Source organism: Onychomys torridus, chromosome 1 (genome assembly GCF_903995425.1).
Source record: "Onychomys torridus chromosome 1, mOncTor1.1, whole genome shotgun sequence".
Taxonomy (NCBI): Eukaryota; Metazoa; Chordata; class Mammalia; order Rodentia; family Cricetidae; genus Onychomys; species Onychomys torridus.
This window is the reverse complement of record NC_050443.1, coordinates 123405603-123428858: the sequence shown is the minus strand read 5'-3', so window position 1 is coordinate 123428858 and position 23256 is coordinate 123405603. Positions and strand designations below refer to the sequence as shown.

The following is a 23256-nucleotide window of genomic DNA, read 5'->3' as shown; positions in this document are numbered from 1 at the left end:
TGCCTGCTGTGAGGGCAGCTGAGGAGACCAGGACAGGAGTCACGGGAACAGAGAAGGGCTGGATCTCCGCTCTCCTCCGATCTCAGCTTTCTATTTGATGAGAAAGAAGTTGGCAGGGTGGCAGGGCAGAGCCACAGGGGTCATGGATACCTCCCAGACTGTGTGGAGCCTCACTGAGGGGCCAGGACCCTTCAGGAGTAGCCTATGACCTTGGGTTTGTGGTGGACTGTGTGGGAGGGTTGGCTGTGAGGTGGCCAGGGTTCTGCCTGGGGGACCTGCCTTCTCTTTTGTATTAATTGGGTCTTGCATCACCAAGATGGGTTATTATTTTGCTTGTTGTAGAGAAAAAAAAAAAAACCCTTTTCTTGGGGCTAAATTAGCTTTTCAGTTCCCACATATCCAGTGAGTTGCCAGTGACCTACTCCCAGACTTCAGCAAAGGCCACTGAAGACCATGGGGCTACTTTTCCAGGTTGTGGATGTGATTTTTGGCCTCATCTTGCCTTTCACCTTGTTCTTCCCTTTATATGAGACTCCAGAGTTTTACCCACCCGTCCCCAGCCCTGGCTCTAGGACTTTAATTTCTTGAGTGGCTCCAGGGAAAAAAGCCTTGCATCCCTCCTAGGTATGGAAACCCTTCCCAGGCTCTCCCTGACCCCAGTTCAGAAGCCTTTTTCCTCATATAAGGAAAAAATTATGTTTACCACAGAAAAGAAACCATCAGTATAAACCAGAAAGACAATTTAAAAAGTATTATTTATGTGTATGAGTGTTTTTCCTACATGTATGTATACCATGTGCATGCCTGGTGCCTGCAGAGACATGAGGAAGGTGTCCGATCCCCTGGAACTGGAGCTACAGGTGTTTGTGGGCCACCATGTGGGTCCTGGGAACTGACTGCAGGTCTGCTGCAAGAGCGGCCGGTGCTCCTAACTGCCGAGCAGTTTCTCCAGCCTGGTAAACAGGAACATTTGAATGATCCAGAATCCTGCCACCTGCACGGAGCTGCTTGGAACAGGCCCACGTTTTCTACTTTTCTCTACAAAGTTTTTATTGGGTATTTATTATTTTATTTATTTTTCTGTGTGTCAAATGGAGGTCAGAGGACAACTCAAAAGACGTGGGGCTTGGAGATTGTTCTAGGTCACCAGGCTTGGCTGCAGGCACCTTCACGCATGGAGCCACCTGGCTGGCATGGTTTTCACTTCTTCCACATGTTGTATGTTCAAGTCCAAGTGCACGTTGGTTCATGGTGTATGTAAGTAAGTAACCTTACTTACAGTTCAAGAGTGTTCCCTGCATCCATAACTCTTCTCCACGGCCTGACGTTCTGTGCCTGGGTAACACCTAGAGCCACGAATAACCCCTGCGATGTAAAATGAACTAACTAACTAACTAACTAACTAACTAACTAACTTCCTCCCTTCCTCCCTTCCTCCCTTCCTCCCTCCCTCTCTCCCTCCCTCCCTCCCTTCCTCTCTCTGTTCTTGTTAAAAGATTTTATGTGTATGAGTGTTTGCCTGCATGGATGTACACCATGTGTATACAGTGATGCTGGAGGCCAGAAGGTGGCATCAGGACCCCTGGAACTGGAGTTACTGATCATTGTGATCTGCCATGTGGATTCTGGGAACTGAGCACAGACCAACAAGGGCTCATAACTGCCGAACCATCTCTCCAGCCTTTGCCTTTTATTTTCCTTTTTATTGTATATGTATGTGCCCATGTATACCATGGCACCCATGGGACAGCTTTGCTCTCTCCTTCCTCATTTACACGGGTTCCAGGAATTGAACTCAGGTCTTTAGGTGTGCTTATCAAGTGCTTTTTACCCACTGTGCAATCTTGCTTGCCCCAACTCATACTCCTTTTACAAGGATTAACGCTCCTCAGCCATGGGCTACAGGACTCACTGCGGTTTCCCTACAGCTGAGGGCTCAGGATGATATTTGCGTTTTACCGCAGATAATAAGAAAATCGGAAGAATTACGCTCTGTGACACACGGGGTGATGATAAAGCTCGGGCGGCAGTGTTCATGAGTGAGATTTTGTTTGTGTGCAGTCACACACTGTCCAGGACTAGACTCTTTCCTTGAGATGTCTGGCTCTCCCTAGTGGGTCCCTAGTGGAAACTATTTTCCAACCTTATCTGCTGTTGTTTGTGGCTTCCTTAAGGACAGGCTGGGTTTGGAGCTGCCTGGTGCCCTGTGTGTGGTGGGTCCTCAGCGGAGTGTGGCCCACCGGAGGCCCCCCCTCTCCTTGAAGCAAACATGCTGAACTCAGCTTATACTTCACAGCCTGTTCTGCCCACCCGCGCTCCCGAATGACCACTGTGTCACTGTACAGCTGTCCCTTCTCTTGGAGTTCCCTCTTTCCAGCATGGTCCTATCCCATCCCCCCCCCCCCCCCCCCCCCCCAAGTGTCCTGCCACGGCACCTTGTGTGTGACCTAGTTTGCACACCATGCTTCTTTTGAGGTAACCAAATGAAGCAGAGGCATGGTGGGTCCACCTATGAGGAGGGCCATAGAGACACACAGGGTAGTCAGCTGTGCGAAGCTGGAGACAGGGATCAGAGTGATTGGCAATGAACCAAGGAACACTAAGTATTTCCGGCAACACCAGGAGCTGAAGGAAGCAGGAAGGACCACCCTCCCTCGGAGCCCAGGGAGAGAGCTTGCACCTTGACTCTTGACTTCTGAACCCTAGATCTGGGAAAGAATGAACTTATTAAAATTGCAGGTTAGGCTGTGAAGGCTGTGCCCTGTGCCTGGCACCTGGCCTGCAGTGGGAATACTCCTTCCTGTGTCCTGTATGTCCCTGGAGGAAGTGGAGAAGCCAGATGTCCACACAGCCAGGTTTAGTGGTTGTTAGTGCCTCAGAGAAGGGAAGGTTTCACTTTGAGTAAAGGGCCTTCACCGATCTTCGTCACTTGAGTAGAAAGAAAGATAATTTTAAAAAGCAAGCATTTGGTAAACTTTTAGTTTCTAAACTGTTTGCTTCCTTGATGTTTAAACAAACAGCATTTGTAGGCAGGCCTCTCCTCTTCATGGCCAGCACTGTCCTTTGTCCTGCAGCACCAGGGGTTTTCTTATGACTTCACTTCTGCAGATCCTCCTTCTCAGATGCCACCCATGGGTACCAGCCTTGGCACACATTGGTGGGAGGTTCCTCTGCAGCTGCCCTTTGCTGGCCTGACCTTGGCCAGAGCCTTACATTACTAGCCCTGTGGAAGCCTGTGTACTGAGCCATGCCCTCACACCTTGGGTACATGGCTGGGATGTGGTCCTGTCTCAGGCATCCCTGTTAGGGCGTCTGTATTTTTCTTAGCAAAACTCAAAATGCTGTATAGCCCTGGGGTCTGCTCGTCATGACCAAGTTACTTAGCAACCACAGATTTAGCTCAGCAATGAACTTAATTCACAGTTTTTCTTTGGTGGCTGGGAGGAGTCCATGTTGCTGGGTGTGCTTTCAGACCTTGTGTTGACTTAACTCTCAGAGGGCTAGGCCATGTGTGGAGTCCTTGGGGGCACTCTGCTGGACTCTGCCATGTGATGGCGGAGGCTCCTGAGCCAGAGGGTAGCCCCTCAAGCCTTCCCCACTCCCCAGCTGCGTTTCTTGCCTACACTTTGAGATTGCTGGTATTGTTCACTTTCTGGTCTTTCTTCTTTGACCCTGGGAGTGTGAAGGGGCACACGAGTCTGTTTTTCCCTCCTCTTCCTCTGCCATAACTGGTCTAGGTCAGAGGACAGTTGATGTACACTGTCTGTCTCATACAGAGGCCCTGAGAGTTAGAGCCTTTCCTGGCCCTTCTTGGGTATCTTCTACAAGCAGACATCTGTTACACGAATCCTAATTGGTTTTTAATAATATAAACCCTAACTCAGATATTGGGATAAATGCTGAAAGATCAGAGAAACAAAGCATCCAGCCACTAGAGAGACTTTTTACCTCTACAAAATCCTCAGCCTGAAAGAGACTGAGCTCCTGACTCCTCCCACCTTATATTCCTCTCTCCACTCAGCCATATCACTTCCTGTCTCCGCCTCTCTAGGGCTGGGATCAGAGGTGTGTGCCACCACTGCCTGGCTCTGTTTCTCTTTTAGACTGGATCAATCTTGGGTAGCCCAGGGTGGCCTTGAACTCACAGAGATCTGTCTGCCTCTTGAGTTCTGAGATGAAAGGTGTGTACTGCCATTGCCTGGCCTCTAGGCTGGCTTTGCCCACTGATCTTTAGGCAAGCTTTATTTGTTAGACTATACACAAAATATCACCACAGACATCTCTTACCCATCATGTTGACGGAGCCTCGTGATACCTGGCTCGGTGTTAGAGCCAGAAAGTGACTCAGGCACCGCCTGGCCGATGAAGAAATAAGCCCAGAGAGTGGGCCCTACCCAGATGTTCATACCGAGTGGGTTCTGCCCCAGGGCCGCATCTCCTTGCAGGGTTGAACCCTGTTCTGGATGCAACATAGTACAAAAGGGCCCATACCAGTCCCCGTGAGACTGTGGGGTGGGCACACTGGCAATTGTCCACAGAGGGCCAAAAGATCAGAAGGAGGTGTGTAGCCTGGGCCTTGAGGGACAGGTGAGCAGTTAAGAGAACATGTTGAGAATGGAGCCCAGAGGAGAAAAAAATCTGTTGAAATTCCAAATTCTACTTTCCTTCCATCCCAACATGCACCTTTCTTAGGCAGTGTGGATTTGGGTCTCTGTTCCTGTTGGGTGCTTAGGACTCTTACAAATGCTACTTATTCATCTATTGCCTCAGTTTCCCCAGCCTATGTAGGAGGCTCTTGCATTTGCTCCCTTTAGTGAGGGAATCAAAGTAGGTGTGCTGAGGGACCTTGAGCAAGCCAGCATGGGTACAGGCAGCTCTCTGCCATTTGAGAGCTACATGGCCAGCCATGGGAGGTCCCAGCTATTGTCTCTGCTGCAAAATCCTTCTTAACTGTAGGTGGGTGGTCCTGTGACACCGGAGGTCATCTTTGGCCCTGACATTTTTGGTTCTGTGGATACTTGAGAGCCGACTGTGACACAACTCTGGGAGCAAGCTGTATCCTGACCCAAGTAGCATAGGGGGTGTTTGTGTCAGAGTTGAAGTCATACTTGGGTCCCCAAGGCTTCATGAGGCTCTGTGAGTATTTCCTGAGGTGCTTTGCTAGCCCAGCATGGAGGGTTGGGACAGAGGCAGATGTCCATCCTGCTCTGCCAGGTTGCTGGGGTGGCCACGTCATCCCCTTTCTCAGGTGTGTGTCCTAGTATTGACTCTTCCCCCACCTCAAGACAGTGACTCTCTGTGTAGCTCTGGCTATCCTGGAATGCACTGTGTAGGCCAAGCCGACCTGGAACTCACAGAGATCCACCTACCTCTGCCTTCTAAGTGCTGGAATTAAAGGTGTTCACTACTACCCCAGGCCTTTTACTATTAACTTTTTAAAAATTAATTATTGTTATTTTTAATGTGCATTAGTGTTTTGCCTGCATACATGTCTGTGTGAGGGTGTCAGATCCCTAGGAGAGTTGTGAGCTTCTGTGTGGGTGCTGGGAATTGAATGCAGATCCTCTGCAAGAGCAGTCAGTGCTCTTAACCACTGAACCATCTCTCCAGCCCCCATTGTATTGACTCTTAAGGTGTGATTTCAGCTCAGACTCTGGAGATTGGAGCTTGTGAAGGTGCAGACAGTTGGTTCAGAAGAAACTCTAGGAGCCACTTGACCCCCAAACCTGGCTATAAAGATCTGAGCCTCACCAAGCAGCCAGAGTGGTTAGGGATGGTGTTCCTGGGGCCACATAGCCTGGTATTAGCTCATACTAGAAAGGAGATTTGGGAGTACGCTCCTGCTAATATATCAGAGGCTCTCTGCACTGAGCCCAAGAACCCAAAGTGTCACAGCAGCCCATGAGGCCTGGGTTTCACAGCTTCTCCACTGCCCACAGATTCTCAGGGTCTAGTGCCAAGTTGACTTTTGACAACTCACAGTGACGCCGAGATATATTGAAAGTATATTCCTTGTCTGTCTCCTGTGGGGCCCCTGTCTGTAGACCCTGTTTAGAAAGCAGCCTTTCTCTAGGCCCTGCTCTGCTGAGGCTACGGTGGCCCTGCTGGATCCTGGCCACAGTGGGAGGAACTTGTGGGTTTGGTCTGGGCTCCGGTGAGAAGATGCCTGGTTGCAGAGGTGCTTTTTATCTCTCCCTCGGCTGCCTGGTGTGCCAAGTGGTCTTTCATTTTGTGTTCCTGCTTGTGCAGCCGGTGTCCAGGGGGATGTGTGAGCTTTGGAGTCAGGATCTCTCCAACCCAGCACTGTGTATGTCAGAACACGACACAGATTCCTGACCCTGGGTGATGGAGCAAGACAGGGGCACCTGCTTGAAGCTGTTTCGTAGGTGGCTAGAGGAGGAAGCTAGGACAGGCAATTGGGGTCTGGAGCCCTGTGCTGCCAGTGGGATTTTTCACAGATGCAGGTTTGTGGACAGGAGAGACAAGAGGGCTGGCAAAAACAGCTCTCTCACTGGAGGAAGCCGGATGGCCTGCCTAGAGGGCTTCTGACTGATTATTCCACCTCTGTATGCTTCAGCACTCTCTTCTGTCCAGCAGGAAGACACAGCGTCAGCCTCACAGAGCCCCACAGCCACTGTTGTTGTGGCTGAGACATGCCGAGATAACTCCACTGTAAGTCCAGGCTCTTGAGCTGCCTCAGCCATGGCGACTGACCCTCTGACCTCATTGCTTATGTCTCCATAGGGGCTGAGGAAGTACTGCTGCTGGCCCGGAGGACGGACCTGAGAAGGATCTCTCTGGACACACCTGACTTCACAGATATAGTGCTTCAGGTGGGCGACATCCGGCATGCCATTGCCATCGACTATGACCCACTGGAGGGCTACGTGTACTGGACAGATGATGAGGTGCGGGCTATCCGCAGGGCATATCTGGATGGGTCAGGCGCACAGACACTTGTGAACACTGAGATCAATGATCCTGATGGCATTGCTGTGGACTGGGTCGCCCGGAACCTCTACTGGACAGATACAGGCACAGACCGAATTGAGGTGACTCGCCTCAATGGCACCTCCAGAAAGATCCTGGTGTCTGAGGACCTGGATGAACCTCGGGCCATTGTGTTGCACCCTGTGATGGGGTAAGGCTGGGACTATAGGTGGGCTCTGGGGCATTCTCCTGTACCCCAACCCCTGAGATATGCTTGTTAATATGCAGAGTTACGAGTCAGTGAACAGGGCAGGTTTGAAACGAACATTTCTAGGACAAGTTCCCAGGGCTGCTGCTGCAGCAGATCCTTGAGTTTGAGGAGCTTGGGCACAGGCCATTGGGCAATGGGTGAGACAGCCTGGGGGGCTGGGCAATGGTCTGGTTGGTAAGGTTCCTGCTTGTAAGCATAAGGACCCAAGTTGATCCCTAGAATCCACATTAAAAAACAAGCACCACCAAGCTTGAGAGATTACTCAGCAGGTAAGTACTTACTGGGCAGATATGAGGATATGTTGGGATCTCCAGAAACCATATAAATACCAAGTGGACATGGCTGGGATGGAGCTGCTGAGACCCCGGCATCTGTGCCTGGTGCTGAAGGGGGCTCCTGAGCGGGCTGTGATGGGGAAGGTGCCGTGGAGCTCTGGGGGTGATGCTGGGGTGGGGCTGTGAAGACTCTCTGCTTGGTGCAGGGTGTGAACCTGCCCTGAAGGACAGGGCCTGGTCTGGAGTAGTGGCTGTAAGCACCAGGTGTGTTTCCCTTTGATGGTGATGGCCCAGAGCACAGCAGGTACTGCAGATGCTAACAGGTGCTGGTGCCAGGGCTGTATCCTGCTGTATCTTGCCGTATCTTGCCTACCTGTGGGGCCTTGTAAGCCGGAGAGGTTGGAGGGCTTATGTGTGTGGGTCCAGAAGCAGGTGGGTAGCAGGGCCTTGGGGGCAGCACCTGGTAAAGGGGCCTGGAGGAAGGTTCAAGGCTGCAGTAGTCCTTCAGTGACCCTGGGCCCGATAGTGTTGTTCCCAAAGAGAATGGATAGAGGGAGCAGTGGGGTAACTGAAGCTCCGGGATGAGGAAGCAGGCGGTCTGGTGGTCAGCTTAGGCAACAGGTCAGGAAGCTTAGGACTTACTCCCAGCTACACTACCATGAACTCAATGAGCTCACAGCCCCATGGGCCACGGTATTCTCATGTGTGAAATAAGGTGGGAAGCAGATGCCAGGGTCTTTACCAGCCCGTGACTTCCGAGCCTGAGGATCCAGGGAAATGGGACAGCCAGTGGTTTATGTTTGACCGCAGGTCCAGAGAAGAGTGTTTCAGACGGAGGTGACCAGGAGGACAGTTGAGGTGGCAGGAGACAGGGCTGTGTCCTGAGCCCAGAGTGCCTTGGATTTTCATGCATTAAAACTTCTGTCCTCACTGGGCAGTGGTGGCGCACACCTTTAATCCCACCCAGCACATGGGAGGCAGGCAGATCTCTGTGAGTTCAAGATCGCCTGGTAGATATAGCTAGTTCTAAGACAGCCAAGGCTACACAAAGAACCCTGTCTGAAAAAAACAAACAAACAAACCAAAAAACCCAAAACCAAAACAAAACAAAAAGTCAAATCCAAAACAAGCAAACAAAATAACTTCTGCCCTCTGCTGCCCTCCAGCCTTTTCCTTGCTTGGGTTGAGAACTGGTCACACATCCTGAGGATATGGGAGCTTTTGCTGTTAGAGCAGGCTTTCCGCTGCCCTCCTCCCTGATGCTCTGACTCCTAGCACATAGGTCAGGGACAAGACTGCCCGAGACCCTCTGCTGGGTCACTTCCAGAACTTTCCTATGGAGAGGGAACTGAGCCTACAGCCCCTGTGAGCCCAGTGCTGACCTGTGCTATGGGGTGACCTGATGTTCCCATCGAGCTGTGTTCTCCAGAATTGGGGTGCATGAGGAGCAGAACAGACACCATCATGGTCATTTGCTTTTTCTCTAGCCTCATGTACTGGACAGATTGGGGGGAAAATCCCAAAATCGAATGTGCCAACCTGGATGGGCGAGACCGGCATGTCCTGGTGAATACCTCCCTTGGGTGGCCCAATGGTCTGGCTCTGGACCTGCAGGAGGGCAAGCTATACTGGGGGGATGCCAAGACCGATAAAATCGAGGTGAGTGAAGCCTGTGGGCAGAGTATGCCTGCGGAGCCCCTCCATATAGGGCAGCATGTGATAGACTCTTCTTTGTTGTCCCCGAGCCCAGCCCAAAGTTTCATGCAGAGGCCAGGCCTGGACACCCTGCAGCCTGCCCCGTGTGTTTGCCGTAGACATCAGTAGATGACTGTGCCCTGCTAGATGGCCGAATGGAATCCTCAGAGAAATAACTTATGAGGGGTTTGGGGATATGGCTCAGTTGGTAGGACGCTTACTCAGCATGCGGGGAGCCCTGGGGTTCAGTCCCCATGACCACACACATGGGGTGTGATAGCACATGTCTATAAAGTGAGCACTCAGGAGATGAAGGCAGGAGGATCAGGAGTTCAGGGTCATCCTCAACTCTATAGTAAGTTTGAGCACCTGGGGTATTAGAGACCCTGTCTTTAAAATAACTAAATAAATAAAACCAAACCAAACAAAAATGGCTGTGGTTGCACATGTCTTTAATTCTAGCACATGAAAAGCAGATGCAGATGAACAGCACTCTGAGACTGAGGCCGGTCTAGTCTACATAGTGAGTTCCAGGCTAGCCAGGGCTGCGTAGTGAGTTCCATCTTGTGAGGCTGGCGGATGGTTGAGTGGGGGAAAGTGGTGGCTGCCAGGCCTAACAATGTGAGTTCCGTGCGTGGAGCCCACATGCTGGAAGAAGAGAACCAACTCCTCAAAGTTGTGTTTTAACTTCCACATAGGAGCCATGTCACACACATGGGTCCTCCGCCCTTTCACACACACAAAATTTAAAAAAAAGCTTTAAAAGTTAAATATGCAAACTCTTAAAAAGTGGTTTCTGATGATTCGTTCTGTCAGTCTGAGGGGGTCTCTGCTGGCTTTGAAGTAGGAGGCAGGAGGATTGGCATGAGTTTGAGATCAGCCTGAGCTATATGCTGAGTCCTAGGTCTGCTCGGGCTACATCGTAGGATCCTGTGTCAAACAAAACAGCCAAAAGTACTGTTCCTCAGGTATCCTCTGGGTAGCTGAGGACGTAAAAACGTGTTAGAACCAGTGACTCACTGCTCTGAGTGTGGCGGGCTGTCCCACAGCGGCTGGAGGCGGAGGTCACGCAGTCTCCTCAGGTAGCCTTGTTGTTCACTCATGCCCGTGTGCCTTTGGCAGAGCCCCATTTGATGACTCTTGGGGCCAGGTGACTCTGTCAGCAGTCGAGCAGTTCTGTTACCCTGCCTGTGCATTTCCTCCGGGTGGACACCGTCCTGCCTTCTTTTTTTTTTTTTTTTTTTTAATATTTATTTATTTATTATATATACGGAAGAGGGCGCCAGATCTCATTACAGATGGTTGTGAGCCACCATGTGGTTGCTGGGAATTGAACTCAGGACCTCTGGAAGAGCAGTTGGTGCTCTTAACCTCTGAGTCATCTCTCCAGCCCCCTGTCCTGCTTTTTCTAGTAACTTCTGTTGCTCCTTGTGTGTGGGTATCACTGCTCACTTATGTCACCATTGAGGACACTCTCCTTATGGCTCCTGGAGAGGCCTGGGCTGGGTGGCCTCCACGAAAGGGTAGGAGCTGAAGAAAAGGCTGTGTCGGAAACTGTTTCTTGGGGAATAGGGGTCCTCGGTTCTGTAGGGGACAAGAGCTCAGGATCGGAATGGGAGATGTCCTTTTTCTGGAAACCCAGAGAGCTGCCTTGTAACCGTTTCTCCTGGACTTTCCTATTGATAATCTCTCTCTCTCTTAAAATTTTATTTATGTATTTTTTTTAAAAGTATGAATGCTCTGTCTGCATGTATGCCTGCATACCAGAAGAGGGCACCAGATCTCATTACAGATGGTTGTGAGCCACCATGTGGGTGCTGGGAATTGAACTCAGGACCTCTGGAAGAGCAGCCAGTGCTCTTAACTGCTGAGCTCTCTTCAGCCTCCAGCCTCCTCCCTCCTTCTTTCTCGCCCTCCCTCCCTCCTTCCCCCTCTCCCCCTCCTCTCAGCTGAGGAGGCTTCATCTTTGGTACCATAGTTGCCAGTGGGAGCATGACAGGGATACATGGTACCCACAGGTGCTGTTGCTCTGGGTGCTCCTTGCAGAATGGCCTTTGGTGTGTTCAGTGTTGTATGATGATCATTTCTCTCCTTCCAGAATACTTCTTCACCTGGAGAGCAAACCCCATGCCAGGTCATAGTCACTCCCCATGCTTCTGGTCCCTCAGCCTCTGGGGACACTCTTCACCTTTCTGTCTCTGTGACTTGGTTTCTTGGGTATATTCTCTGTGACTAGACCCCTCTAGTCCAGATGTAGCCCTCGATGTCTGGCTTTTTTGGGAGCATAGTGTATTTGGTATACATGCTGTCCCGTGCACAAACACCTCTTCGTCCTTTGCCACAGGTTACATGCCAGTGCATGGTGGACACTGCAGGCCATCATCACTCCTGTCCATCTGTCAGGAAAGAATTTTCTGTGGATACTCGTGGACACGTTTTTTTTTGGCTGAATACCATTTCTACCTTCCCTTGAATGTGTGTCTGAGAATGGAATTGCAGGTCAGATGGCATTTACAGTGTGATTTACTCACAACCATCTGTAACTCTGTTCCAGGGGATGTGACGCCCTCTTCTGTCCTCCACAGGCACTGCACACATATGGTGCACAGGCGTAAAACATTCATACATGCTGGGTATAGCAGTACACAGCTGTAATCCTAGGTAGAGGCAAGTAGATTTCAGTGAGTTTGAGGCCAGCCTGGTGTACACAGCAAGTTCCAGGCCAGCCAGAGTTACAGAGAAAGGACCCCCACACTCCCAGCCACACACACACACACACACACACACACACACACACACACACACACAGGGCCACCATAGAACATTTCTGTAATGTCTATTCCCATACATTAGAGCAGGTAACAACTGCTTATTGCTGATCTTATTTCCTTCCAGGTCTGTACCAAAGGATGGCATGGTGTGGCTCCTCCATTACAGGGAGGCTCTGTCACTATGCCAGCCCAGATCCAGTCTTGTCCTCACCCTGGGTGTGGCTTGATCTGGCCAGGAAAGCTCTGGCCTTCTCTTACTTTGCTTCAAGGCAGCCAGTGAGGAGCCGAGGCGAGCCATCTGGTGTTTACCACCCTTCCTCCTCTGTGAGGTGTCTCTGTGAGTTTCTTTCAAGGTTCAGTGGATCCAGGAAGAGTGTACTCTTGATCACAGTTCATTGTCACATGCTCAGAAGTTTGGTTTTATAAATTGTGTTAGGGATATAGCTCAGTTGGTAGAATGCTTGTCTAGCATACACGAGGTCCGGGGGTCCATCCTAAAGCTTGATATAAACTAAACATGGTGGTGTACACCTGTAATTTCAGCATTAGGGAGGCAGAGACAGGAGGATCAGAAGTGGTGAATCTGAGGCCAGCCTGGGCTACATGAGATTGTATCTCTAGAAAGAAAGATGGTAAAGAAGGAAGGAAGGATGAACAGAACGAGGGACTGGCAAGATGGCTCAGCAGGTAAAGGTAGCTTGCCACCAAGCCTGCTGTAGAACCTATATTTAAAGCCTTGGAACCCACATGATAGAAGGTGAGAACTGATTCCTGCAAATTGTCCTGACTTCCACACTTACACCATGGCACACACACACACACAGGCTTGCACACATAACAGACAGACAGACAGAGAAATAGAGACGATATGAAAGATAATGCTGATCTCTGGTGGATTAAAACTGGAGTGTTTTTTTTTTTTTTTTTTTTTTTTTTGTCAGATGAGAATTTTCTTTCTAGTATCATCGGTCCTTTCCCTGTTTGGCCTGTGACAGTCCCTAGGTCACCTGGAGCCCCCTGCCTGTCACTGTCCTCTATTCTTCTGGAACTGTTCTCCCTAGGTGGGGGAGCTGCACGTGCTAATGGCTGACATTCCCCCTCAGGTCAGACATTCCCCCGGTTTGTTTAACCTAGAGTTAGTGGCCTATATACCACTTGTCATGGGAATATAAGAAGGAACTCTGGCTTGGCTGTGATGGCTCATGCCTTTAAGCCCAGCAGAGGCAGAGGTATGCGGATCTCTTGAGTTCGAGGCCAGCCTGGTCTACAGAGCAAGTTCCCGGGCAACCACGGCTACACAGAGAAACTCTTTGAAAAACAAATCAAACAAACAAAAGACTGGACTCTGGGCTGTGTGAACTGAAGCTGGCTGTCACTGCCCTCTACTGCTCATCTGATGTCATTGAGACAGAGAATCCAGCTCCAGCTGCAACTTCCAGCTGAGACATCCCCCAAACAAACACCTGCCTTTGCCCCTACCTCGTTCTCACAGCAACTCTGATGGCCTCCAATCAGCCTAAATGGCTTTAGATAGGAGCCCAGCTTTGGTTATTGTATTTCCAGGTTGGGTTAGCAACTGATTGATTAGTCTGGTCTCCTGCTGCGAGTGGAAACTGAGGCCCATTGGGGTACAAGGACCCATTCAAGGACACTGAGCACCACGGGGTAGAGTGGGTTGGGCCCCTGGCTGTGGGCGCTGAAACGGCACAGTCTTTTCTGCTGAATCAGCACTTGGACCTCTTGCTATTGAACTATAGTGGTTTAGCGTTAGTGCTCAGCCTGCCTGGTAGTTCTGGCTGCCTGCTCTCCTGATGAGCAAGAAGTACTGCCTTGCTCAAGAGGCCAGCCGAGGCTTGCCGGTAATTACCTGGTGTGTTTCGTCATCCTGTCCTGAGAACCCTGGGCCTGGGATGTTACCACTGCCTCTGCTGGTCTTTGTGGATCACTAGAGTCCCACTTACCCTGTGGCTTTTCAAAAACAATAACAAAACCCCAATAAAACAAAACAAACTGTGTCTCAGGCTGGTCTTGAAATGACTATGTAGCTGAGGATGGTCTTGAACTCCTTATCTTTCTCCGCCTCCTGGGTGCTAGGATTGTCAGTGTACCCTACCAAGCCTAGTTTATTCGTCTTTGGGATCAAACCCAGGGCTTCATGTTTGCCAGGTATGCCCTGCTCCCCCAGCTGAGCCACATCCCCAGTCTTAGTGTTTGTTTTTAATCAGCATAGCCTTTTCCAGAAAAAGACTTGGCTCTTCCGTGCCAGAGTGGACAGGGAAGGAAAGGACCATAGTCCTGTGGGGTTAGGTTTATAACTAGAGGTGCCCAGGAGGGACAAACTTGTCCAGGTTGTAGGGTGGCCTGGTCCTTTGAAATTGTGTTGTGTGCCCACCCCTGCATCTGTAGCAGGCATTGCTATTGGTTCCCAGGAAGCCTTCCTACGGTGCTGATGCAGTGGAGGCTCCAGGGCAGCTGAAGCCTGAGGCAGGCTCTTGGTGCAGCCCTGCCCATCCAGACCCGTGTCTCTGCCAACGAACAGGTTATCAACATAGATGGGACAAAGCGGCGGACCCTGCTAGAGGACAAGCTCCCACACATTTTCGGGTTCACACTGCTGGGGGACTTCATCTACTGGACCGACTGGCAGCGGCGCAGTATTGAGAGGGTGCACAAGGTCAAGGCCAGCCGGGATGTCATCATCGATCAGTTGCCCGACCTGATGGGACTCAAAGCGGTGAATGTGGCCAAGGTTGTCGGTGAGTCCTGGCGAGCTCTGAGCCACAGCTCAGCTTGGCCAATTGGCACCAGGAAAGATGACAGGCTCGGACCTGGCCTTGGTGTCCACAAGGGTATCCTTCTCTGAGGATGGGCAAGACAGGAAATGGTGACTGTATCTGGCCAAGGATGGGTGGGAGTAGGGTGGCATGTTGCTCAGAGATACAGTAGTGGTCAGGGATTAGACAGTTGGGAATAACTATGGCCGACACGTGACTCCTCAATGTATGTCAGTCCTGGTAAGAACTTGAGTGCCGAAGGCCAACTGTACGTTAATCCTAGGTCCTACCCCATGAGCACTGGGGACAGAGAGAGAAGGCCATGTGAACAGTAGGTGGTTGAACCCAGGACTCACTATACCTGCCTTGCTCTTGTGGCTGAGCTGCGCTACGACTCTTAAACACAGTTTACCCGAAAGGCAGGATGGTCAAAGAGTTTACTTAGAGTAACTTTATCTGGCTTGTTGGGTTGTCTTTCTGAGGACTTATGCAGGTCCATAAGTTATGCTCAGACAGTATCGTCCAGGTGGGGAACAGGGATCGTTACACAGAGCAGGGACTTTGTTCCCATTTGCCACCCCCATAGCCGGTGCCATGCCTGCATGTCACAGGGACTGGAAACTTTGCCTGAGAAATGAATTCAAGAAGAGGCCTCAGTGCTGTGGGCCTCTTGTTTCTAGTCAACAGCTCGGTTGCTGTTAGAGTGGTGGCTGAGGCTGGAGTTCAGAGTTCCTCCTGGTCTTCTGGAGAACCCAGGAGGTCCTGTTCCTACAGTCACCTGGGCCTTTAGCTTGAGGTGCATCCGACCCCCTCTTCTGACCTCCTCCCCATTTGCACATCACAAACACACATAATCAAGAAAAAAACAAAACCAAATGCAAATCTCTGGCTTAGTGAGATGGTTGAGTGAATAAAGGTGCCTCCTGCCAGACGTGATTCCCCGAGTTCAACACTTAGCCCACATGGTGGGAGGAGTTGTTTCAATCCCTGAAAGTTGTTTTCTTACATCCACATGTGTGCCATGGCATGTACATTTGTGTGCACATGTATATCCACCTGTACACATGTGGGTACACATGCGTGCACACACACAGAGTAAATGTAAATTCAAAAAAAAATTCAGAGAGGTGCCCAGCTTTACCAATATGATGGCGGTGATTGAGCTCAGGTCAGTATGATCAGGCAGGGTGTGTAAGGCAGAAGAGACAGCCAAACAGAGGCAGCATGGGTGGCCGTGGGCATGGCTTGTCCCTCCTGACCCTGTGACAGGTCACATGGCAACCATAGGACCAAGTGTGGAAATGCACTTGTCATGCATAGGACAAAGAAGGCCCACCTGTGTCTGTCAGGAAGAAGACAATAAAGCAAGCCTCCCTCAGCTGTTGGGTCTACCTCTCTCTCTGTGTGTGTCCCCCGCCCCGCACCCCCACCTTCTCATCTTGTGATAAGGGGAAAAAGTTTTATTTGTTTTTGTGTGTGTGTTAAGCTTAAATTCTTAACACTAAGTTGCTTCTCGAAGCAATAAATGCGTGTGACACTTTCTGTCTGCTTTAACCAAAATGTATGCCATTGGCTACCCATGGCAAACCTGAAGTTTTGTAGGTTGCTAAGGGACTCGGTGAATCAGGGAACATTCTGGAAGAACGATAAGAGCCAATCCAATAAGCAGGGTCAGAGTTGAGGGGCCGCAGTTGAGCAGACGCTGAGGTATAGCACCATCACCCCTCAGTGGGCTGTTTTTAGCTGGTTTGCAGTAGTCCATTGACGCCCTGGGACCAGGGCCAGGTGGCAGTGCTAGCGCCCTGCTGTCTTGTCCGGGCCAGTTGACCGTACTAGAGAAGGCTTTAGCTGCCAGCATCCAGGCTTTCTCCCCGCTCCTGCTGCCACCGCCCCCTTTGGGCAGTGGCAGGAATACAGCCACACACAACTGTGAACGAGGTGCACCTCTCCTTGGCCAGTCTAGAGCTGTGTGTTTGCCTCCCAGGAACCAACCCGTGTGCGGACGGGAACGGGGGGTGCAGCCATCTCTGCTTCTTTACCCCGCACGCCACCAAGTGCGGCTGCCCCATCGGCCTGGAGCTGTTGAGTGACATGAAGACCTGCATCACCCCTGAGGCCTTCCTGGTGTTCACCAGCAGAGCCACCATCCACAGGATCTCCCTGGAGACTAACAACAATGACGTGGCCATCCCACTCACAGGTGTCAAAGAGGCCTCTGCTCTGGACTTTGACGTGTCCAACAACCACATCTACTGGACAGATGTCAGCCTTAAGGTACCTAGCGTGAGGCCGCCGATGCCTGAGCTTTCTGTGGGACCTTGCCTGTGAAACTGCCACTGTGTGCTCCACAGCTGGGTTTTTGTATTTTGTTTTTGTTTTGGTGAGAGAATTATCATATTAGGGTGAGAGAGATGGTTTAGAAGTCCAGAATGCTTCCTTCTGTTCCAGGAGATCGGAGTGCAGTTCCCAGCGTTCACATTGGGTGGCTTACTATATCCTGTAGCTCTAGCTCCAAGGATCTCATATCCTCTTCTGGCCTTTGTGGATACTGTACAAACATGGTGCACTTACATGTAGTCAGTCACACACAGGTATAAAATGTTTTTAAAAATTAGGAGCCGCCGGGCAGCCGTGGAGCACACCTTTAATCCCAGCACTCTGGAGGCAGAGCCAGGCAGATCTCTGTGAGTTCGAGGCCAGCCTCGAGGTCTCGCCAGTGAGAGCGAGATCCAGGACAGGCACTAAAACTACACAGAGAAACCCTGTCTTTAAAAAAAAAAAAGAAAGAAAGAGAAAAGGAAAGGAAAAAAAGAAAGAAAGAAAGAATGAATTAGGGGCTGAAGAGATAGCTCAGTGATTAAGAGCACTGGCTGCTCTTCCAGAGGATCCAGGATAGATTTCTAACACTCACATAGTGGCTCACAACCATCTGTAACTCCAGTTCCAAGGCATCCAATGATCTCCTCTGGTCTCAGCAAGTACTGTATGCATATAGTTTATAGACATAAATTCAGTCAAAACACCCAAATATAAAAATAAATCTTAAGACCATTTTTTGAAGGCAGAGGCAGGGGGATCCTTAGCTGCCTAGCTAAACAAGTTGTGTGGGCAAGCTCTGGGTTCAGTGAAGAGACGTTATTTCAGTGAGTAAGGCATAAGAATGATTGCAGAAGACTCCCAATGTCAGCCTTGGACTTCCCCATACACATGCAGAGTGTATTCTCATGGAAACATACACACAAAGAAAAAGGAATATAGTATTGAATATAACTCAGTGAAGGCTGACAAATTAGTGCACCTACTTTTGTTTGCTTCTTTGTTTTTGTGTTTTGGGACAGGATCTCTTTGTGGAGTTCTAGCTGGCCTGTAACTTGCTGGGTAGATCAGCCAGACTTGAACTCACAGAGATCCACCTGCCTCTGCCTCCTGAGGGCTGACACTTAAGTGTAGTGCACCTAATTTAATGAGCAAATATGAATGGCTATCTTCGTAGGTAGCATGCCCAGGACTTTTGCAGAGGACTGTGGGAAATGCTTGGTGAACCTGGCATTGGCCCATCTTCTCCCACAGTCCATTCACCTCACTGTTTTCATATTTGTCACAGTGAGGGTGTCATTGTCCTGGATGGTGATTAGGGGAGGACTTGTCTCCTCAGTGGGGTCTGTGGAACATGCTGATGCTGTAAACGGTTCTCTTGGAGTGTGGTGATCCCTGTGTGTTTAGAGATGGCCTGTGGCTGTTGTGCCATCAGGCTGAGGAATGAGAAACCTAAAATGCCATCTGTCCCTTTCTAGTGAAAACTCATCCCTGCTCTAACATATGACTAATGAACTTTGATCACCTTTGCTGGGTATAGTGGTGCATGTCGGTAATTCTAGTACTCACGGGTCTGAGGCAAGAGAATTGCCATGACTGTCCCATTTCAACAGAGGAGAACTAGGGGAAGGAAGGAGCAGAGAAGCAAGATCTCCTGTATCTTAGGCTGCTATTTATTTGCTTATGGTTATTTACTTATTTATTTTTAAGGTTTATTTTTATTTATGTGTCTGTGGAGACCAGAAAAAGGTGTCAGATAGAATTACAGGCAGTTATGAGATGCCTGATGTACATGCTAAGAAGACAATTAGGGTCCTCTGCAAGAGCAGTGGGCACTTGGGACCACTGAGGAATCTCTCCAGTCCTTTCTTAATTCTTCTGAGACCTGGTTTCCCTGTGTAGTCCTGCTCTGAAGACTAAGCTGACCTTGAACTCAGAGATTGCCTGCCTTTGTCTCTGCTAGGATTAAAGGCATGCACCACCATGCCCAGCAGTTTTTTATTTTTATAGATGTATTTATTTTATGTGTATGAGTGTTTTGCCTGTGTGTATATATGTGTACCACATGTGTGCAGTGCCCTGGGAGGTCCAAAGATGAGGAGGGTGTTTGGTTCCCTGAACTAGACTTACAGATGTGTAAGGCCATCATGTGGGTATTGGGAACTCTTTGTTCTTCTACAAGAGAAACAGTGCTCTCTTAACCACCGAGCTAACTCTCGAGCTAACTCTCCAACCCCACCCCTTTCCTAATTATTAACAGTTCCCAAAGCAGTTTCTTGTTGGAAAAGTTCTTTGTCATCTATAAGATTTTTTTAAAACTATACTTCTTTCCCCCTTGTTTCTGCTTTTTTTTTTTTTTTAAAGATTTATTTATTTATTATGTATATAGAAGAGGGCGCCAGATCTTATTACAGATGGTTGTGAGCCACCATGTGGCTGCTGGGAATTGAACTCAGGACCTCTGGAAGAGCAGTCGGTGCTCTTAACCTTTGAGCCATCTCTCCAGCTCCCCCCCCCCCCATATAAAATTTTATTTTACTTATGTACATGTATGTCCGTGTGAGTGTGTGAGCATATGTGTGTCCAGTGCCCACAGAGGCCAGAAGAGTGTGCTGGGTCCCTCTGAAGTAGTTGTAAGGGTTTGTGAGCTGTCTGTAGGTGCCAGTCTCTGAACTCTGGTCTCATGATTGAGCAGCAAGTGCTCTTAACTGCTGAACCATCTCTTCAGTTCCAGTCTTTTATATTTTTATTCATTCCCAGAGTCAAGTATGATTACTGGGCGGAGTGTTTTCAAAATTCACGGTATGTGTGAAATCACACACATGGATGTGCACGAACATCCAAGTTGCTTTTTCTCCAAAGGCTGTCTTTCTTCATTTAGTCAGGTGTTTGGAGACTCTGCTGTCTCCTGGGTTGATGACTACAAAAGATGCTGGATCCTAACATGGCCCTTTCCATCCTCACCCTCCCAGACTATCAGCCGAGCCTTCATGAATGGGAGCTCAGTGGAGCACGTGATCGAGTTTGGCCTCGACTACCCTGAAGGAATGGCTGTAGACTGGATGGGCAAGAACCTTTATTGGGCCGACACAGGGACCAACAGGATTGAGGTGGCCCGGCTGGATGGGCAGTTCCGACAGGTGCTTGTGTGGAGAGACCTGGACAACCCCAGGTCTCTGGCTCTGGATCCTACTAAAGGGTAAGCACTGATGTTGTCTGAGGGTGCGAGGGCTGGCAGGGACCCTGGAAGATTGTCTTTCTTATTAGAGGGGAAACTGAGGCCAGCGTTGAAGCTGCGGTCAGCTGCTGAGCTTTGGCTGCTTTCATATGGGCTGTCTTAAGTATCCCTTAGGCCGGTATCTTGGTCTCTGGTTTTATACACACAGAAACAGGCTTAGGGAATTAGGGAGATGGCTACATTGGTAAAGTGCTTGCCACATGTGCATGAGGATCTGAGTTAGATCCCCAGAACTAATGTAAAAAGGCAGGTGCAGCCTTGCTTATAGCACAAACATTGGCAAGCCAGGGACAGGCAGATCCTCAGGTTTGCTGGCTAGCCAATCTGGCTATTCAAATCGGCAAGCTCCAGGCTCAGTGAGGGACCCTATCTAAAATATGATAGAAAATGATTGAGGAGGACACTGAGTGTTAACTTCTGGTGTGCACACACCGACACACCAATACCATCCTCCACCCACACACACATGCATGCACGCACAGCTCAGAGAAGCTAAGGTCCTGTGGCCACTTAGATCAAGTTGGGCCAACTGACGCCATCTCAGGTCTCTCTTCCTCAATGGTGACCAGACTGCCGCTTGGAGCTGGCCTTGAGGCACATGGATTTAGGACCGTTCAGAAATGGTGGCTTACAAGGTGGCCTTGGCCTAAGATCCACCCTAAGAGGGAGCCCCACCCTGGGAGCTGGGGCCTGGGAGGCCAAGTGCAGGCTCTTTCTGGTCCCAAGTGTCCCTTGTATTGAGGGCACATACTCACCCCATAGAGCATCCATGCTGTCAGCCCCCTGCATGGAACATCTGCTGTGAGTTCAGGATGGCAGGAGGAAGAGAAAGGTCCAAATACTAGCAGAGGCCAAGAAACTCTTCCAAACCTTAGAAATGAGGGTGTGAGCATCCTTCTCAGATGTGCAGGGGAAGAGGAGGAGGGGGCCCTTTTCTGTGTTGCATTAGCCCTGGGCCGGTTTTTCACTCTGTGAGAGAAGGAGCCATCCATCTGAATTTGCCTACATCTCTCTTGATTGACAGGACACACCAACACTCAGCCAGCTTAGTTAAGATATGTTGCCTGCTTGTACAGCCTTCCTGGACCCTGGGGAGAGCCAGAGCTGTGGCCGAAGCTCAGCTAGATTAGCTCCTTCTTACTTCCTGGGGAGATGTCATTGACCAACTTCCCCCAGGGCAGGAGGGCTGAGTCTAGGAGATGGTGGCTACTCTCTGCCCCAAACCCTCTGTTAAGCCAGAACTCATCTGAGTCCTGCCCATCTCCCCTCTCCTGGTATTTTCCAGCTACATCTACTGGACTGAGTGGGGCGGCAAGCCAAGGATCGTGCGGGCCTTCATGGATGGGACCAATTGCATGACGCTGGTAGACAAGGTGGGCCGGGCCAATGACCTCACGATTGACTATGCCGATCAGCGACTCTACTGGACTGACCTGGACACCAACATGATTGAGTCCTCCAACATGCTGGGTGAGGGCAGGTGACCTCTGGGCAGTGGCATGGGGACTGAGTGGCAGGGCTCTGCCTTTCCTCTCCTTACACACACTAGTCTGCTCTGGTCTATGAGCCCCTTGGCATCACAAAGGCATGGGCACAGCCACAGGTGTTCTCCTCTGCCCTGGGGTAGTGTTGGGAAAGGCTTTCTGGGCTTCAGGTCCCAGCCAATCCCTGAGCCAGGACTTTTCACCTTCTACCACATGGTAGGTAGCCCTTTTCATTGGTGGGGAAGCTGAGACCGGGTATGTCATAGGGCTTGCCTGAGATCACTCAGCAAGGGCACTTTAGAGCTCCTCAGGGCCAGATCCGGCCTCCACCACCCAGCAGCATAAGCTTCTCCTCTGTGGCCATACCTCTTCCTAACCTTTGTATTCAAAAACTAAGTTTTAAATGCATGATATTCAGTTTTAGAATCTGAATATTTTTTGTACTTGTTTTTGTACATGCTTTTTAGAAATAATATTTGATTGGGATGTAGCTCAGTTGGTAGAATTCTTGCCACACATGCATGAAGCCCCCGGGTTCAATCCCCATCCCCCGTACCACATAAATTAGGTATGATGATGTAGCCTGTAATCCCAACTCTCAGGAGGTAGAGACAGGAGGATCAGAAGGTTAGGGTCATCCTTGGTTACATAGGGAATTTTGAGTCTAGCCTGGTATATACAAGACCAGATAGATGGATGAATGGAGAATTGGTTTTTTATTGTTCTTATTTTTGGAGGGAGTTGTTGTTGCTGTTGTTGTTGTTGTTGTTGTTTTTGAGACAAAGTTTCTTTGTTGTGTACCTGTGGCTGCTCTAGAACTCACTCTGTAGCCCAGGCTGGCCTCGAACTCGCAAAGATCCGCCTGCCTCTGCCTCCCGAGAGCTGGGATTAAAGGCGTGCACCACCACTGCCAGGCTTCCCTGCTCGGCTGAGATTTCTGGACCTCTCCTTGAAGTTCCCTGAGCTCATTGGCTTGACCACTCTCCTGCTGACTTGTGCACTGTGTCCCCACGCAGGTCAGGAGCGCATGGTGATAGCTGACGATCTACCCTACCCCTTTGGCCTGACCCAGTACAGCGATTACATCTACTGGACGGACTGGAACCTGCACAGCATCGAGCGTGCCGACAAGACCAGCGGGCAGAACCGCACCCTCATCCAGGGCCACCTGGACTTCGTCATGGACATCCTGGTGTTCCACTCTTCTCGTCAGGACGGCCTCAACGACTGTGTGCACAGCAATGGCCAGTGTGGGCAGCTGTGCCTTGCCATCCCCGGGGGCCACCGCTGTGGCTGTGCTTCGCACTACACACTGGACCCCAGCAGCCGCAACTGCAGCCGTAAGTGCCTTGATCCCCGCTGCACGCCCCATGCCTCAGCCCTTTAGAACAACTGGCACTGTGGACTGTGGTGGAAGAGAGCTCTCTTCTCTTCTCTTCTCTTCCTTTTTCTTTCTCTTTTTTTCTTCTTCCCTTTATTTTTGTTTTTTTTGTTTGTTTGTT

The 23256-nt window shown here is 50.1% G+C and overlaps 1 protein-coding gene across 1 annotated transcript in view; it reads left to right on the top strand.

The window, feature by feature from the left end:
* The window catches only part of Lrp5 (LDL receptor related protein 5), a 104402-nt gene that overhangs the window by 52477 nt on the left and 28669 nt on the right, over positions 1-23256 (top strand). The window contains exons 6-12 of the mRNA XM_036177974.1: positions 6745-7141; positions 8964-9135; positions 14482-14698; positions 16701-16990; positions 20005-20231; positions 21556-21740; positions 22771-23094. Of these exons, the coding sequence (XP_036033867.1) occupies positions 6745-7141; positions 8964-9135; positions 14482-14698; positions 16701-16990; positions 20005-20231; positions 21556-21740; positions 22771-23094 (1812 nt within the window). The remainder of the gene's footprint in view (positions 1-6744; positions 7142-8963; positions 9136-14481; positions 14699-16700; positions 16991-20004; positions 20232-21555; positions 21741-22770; positions 23095-23256) is intronic.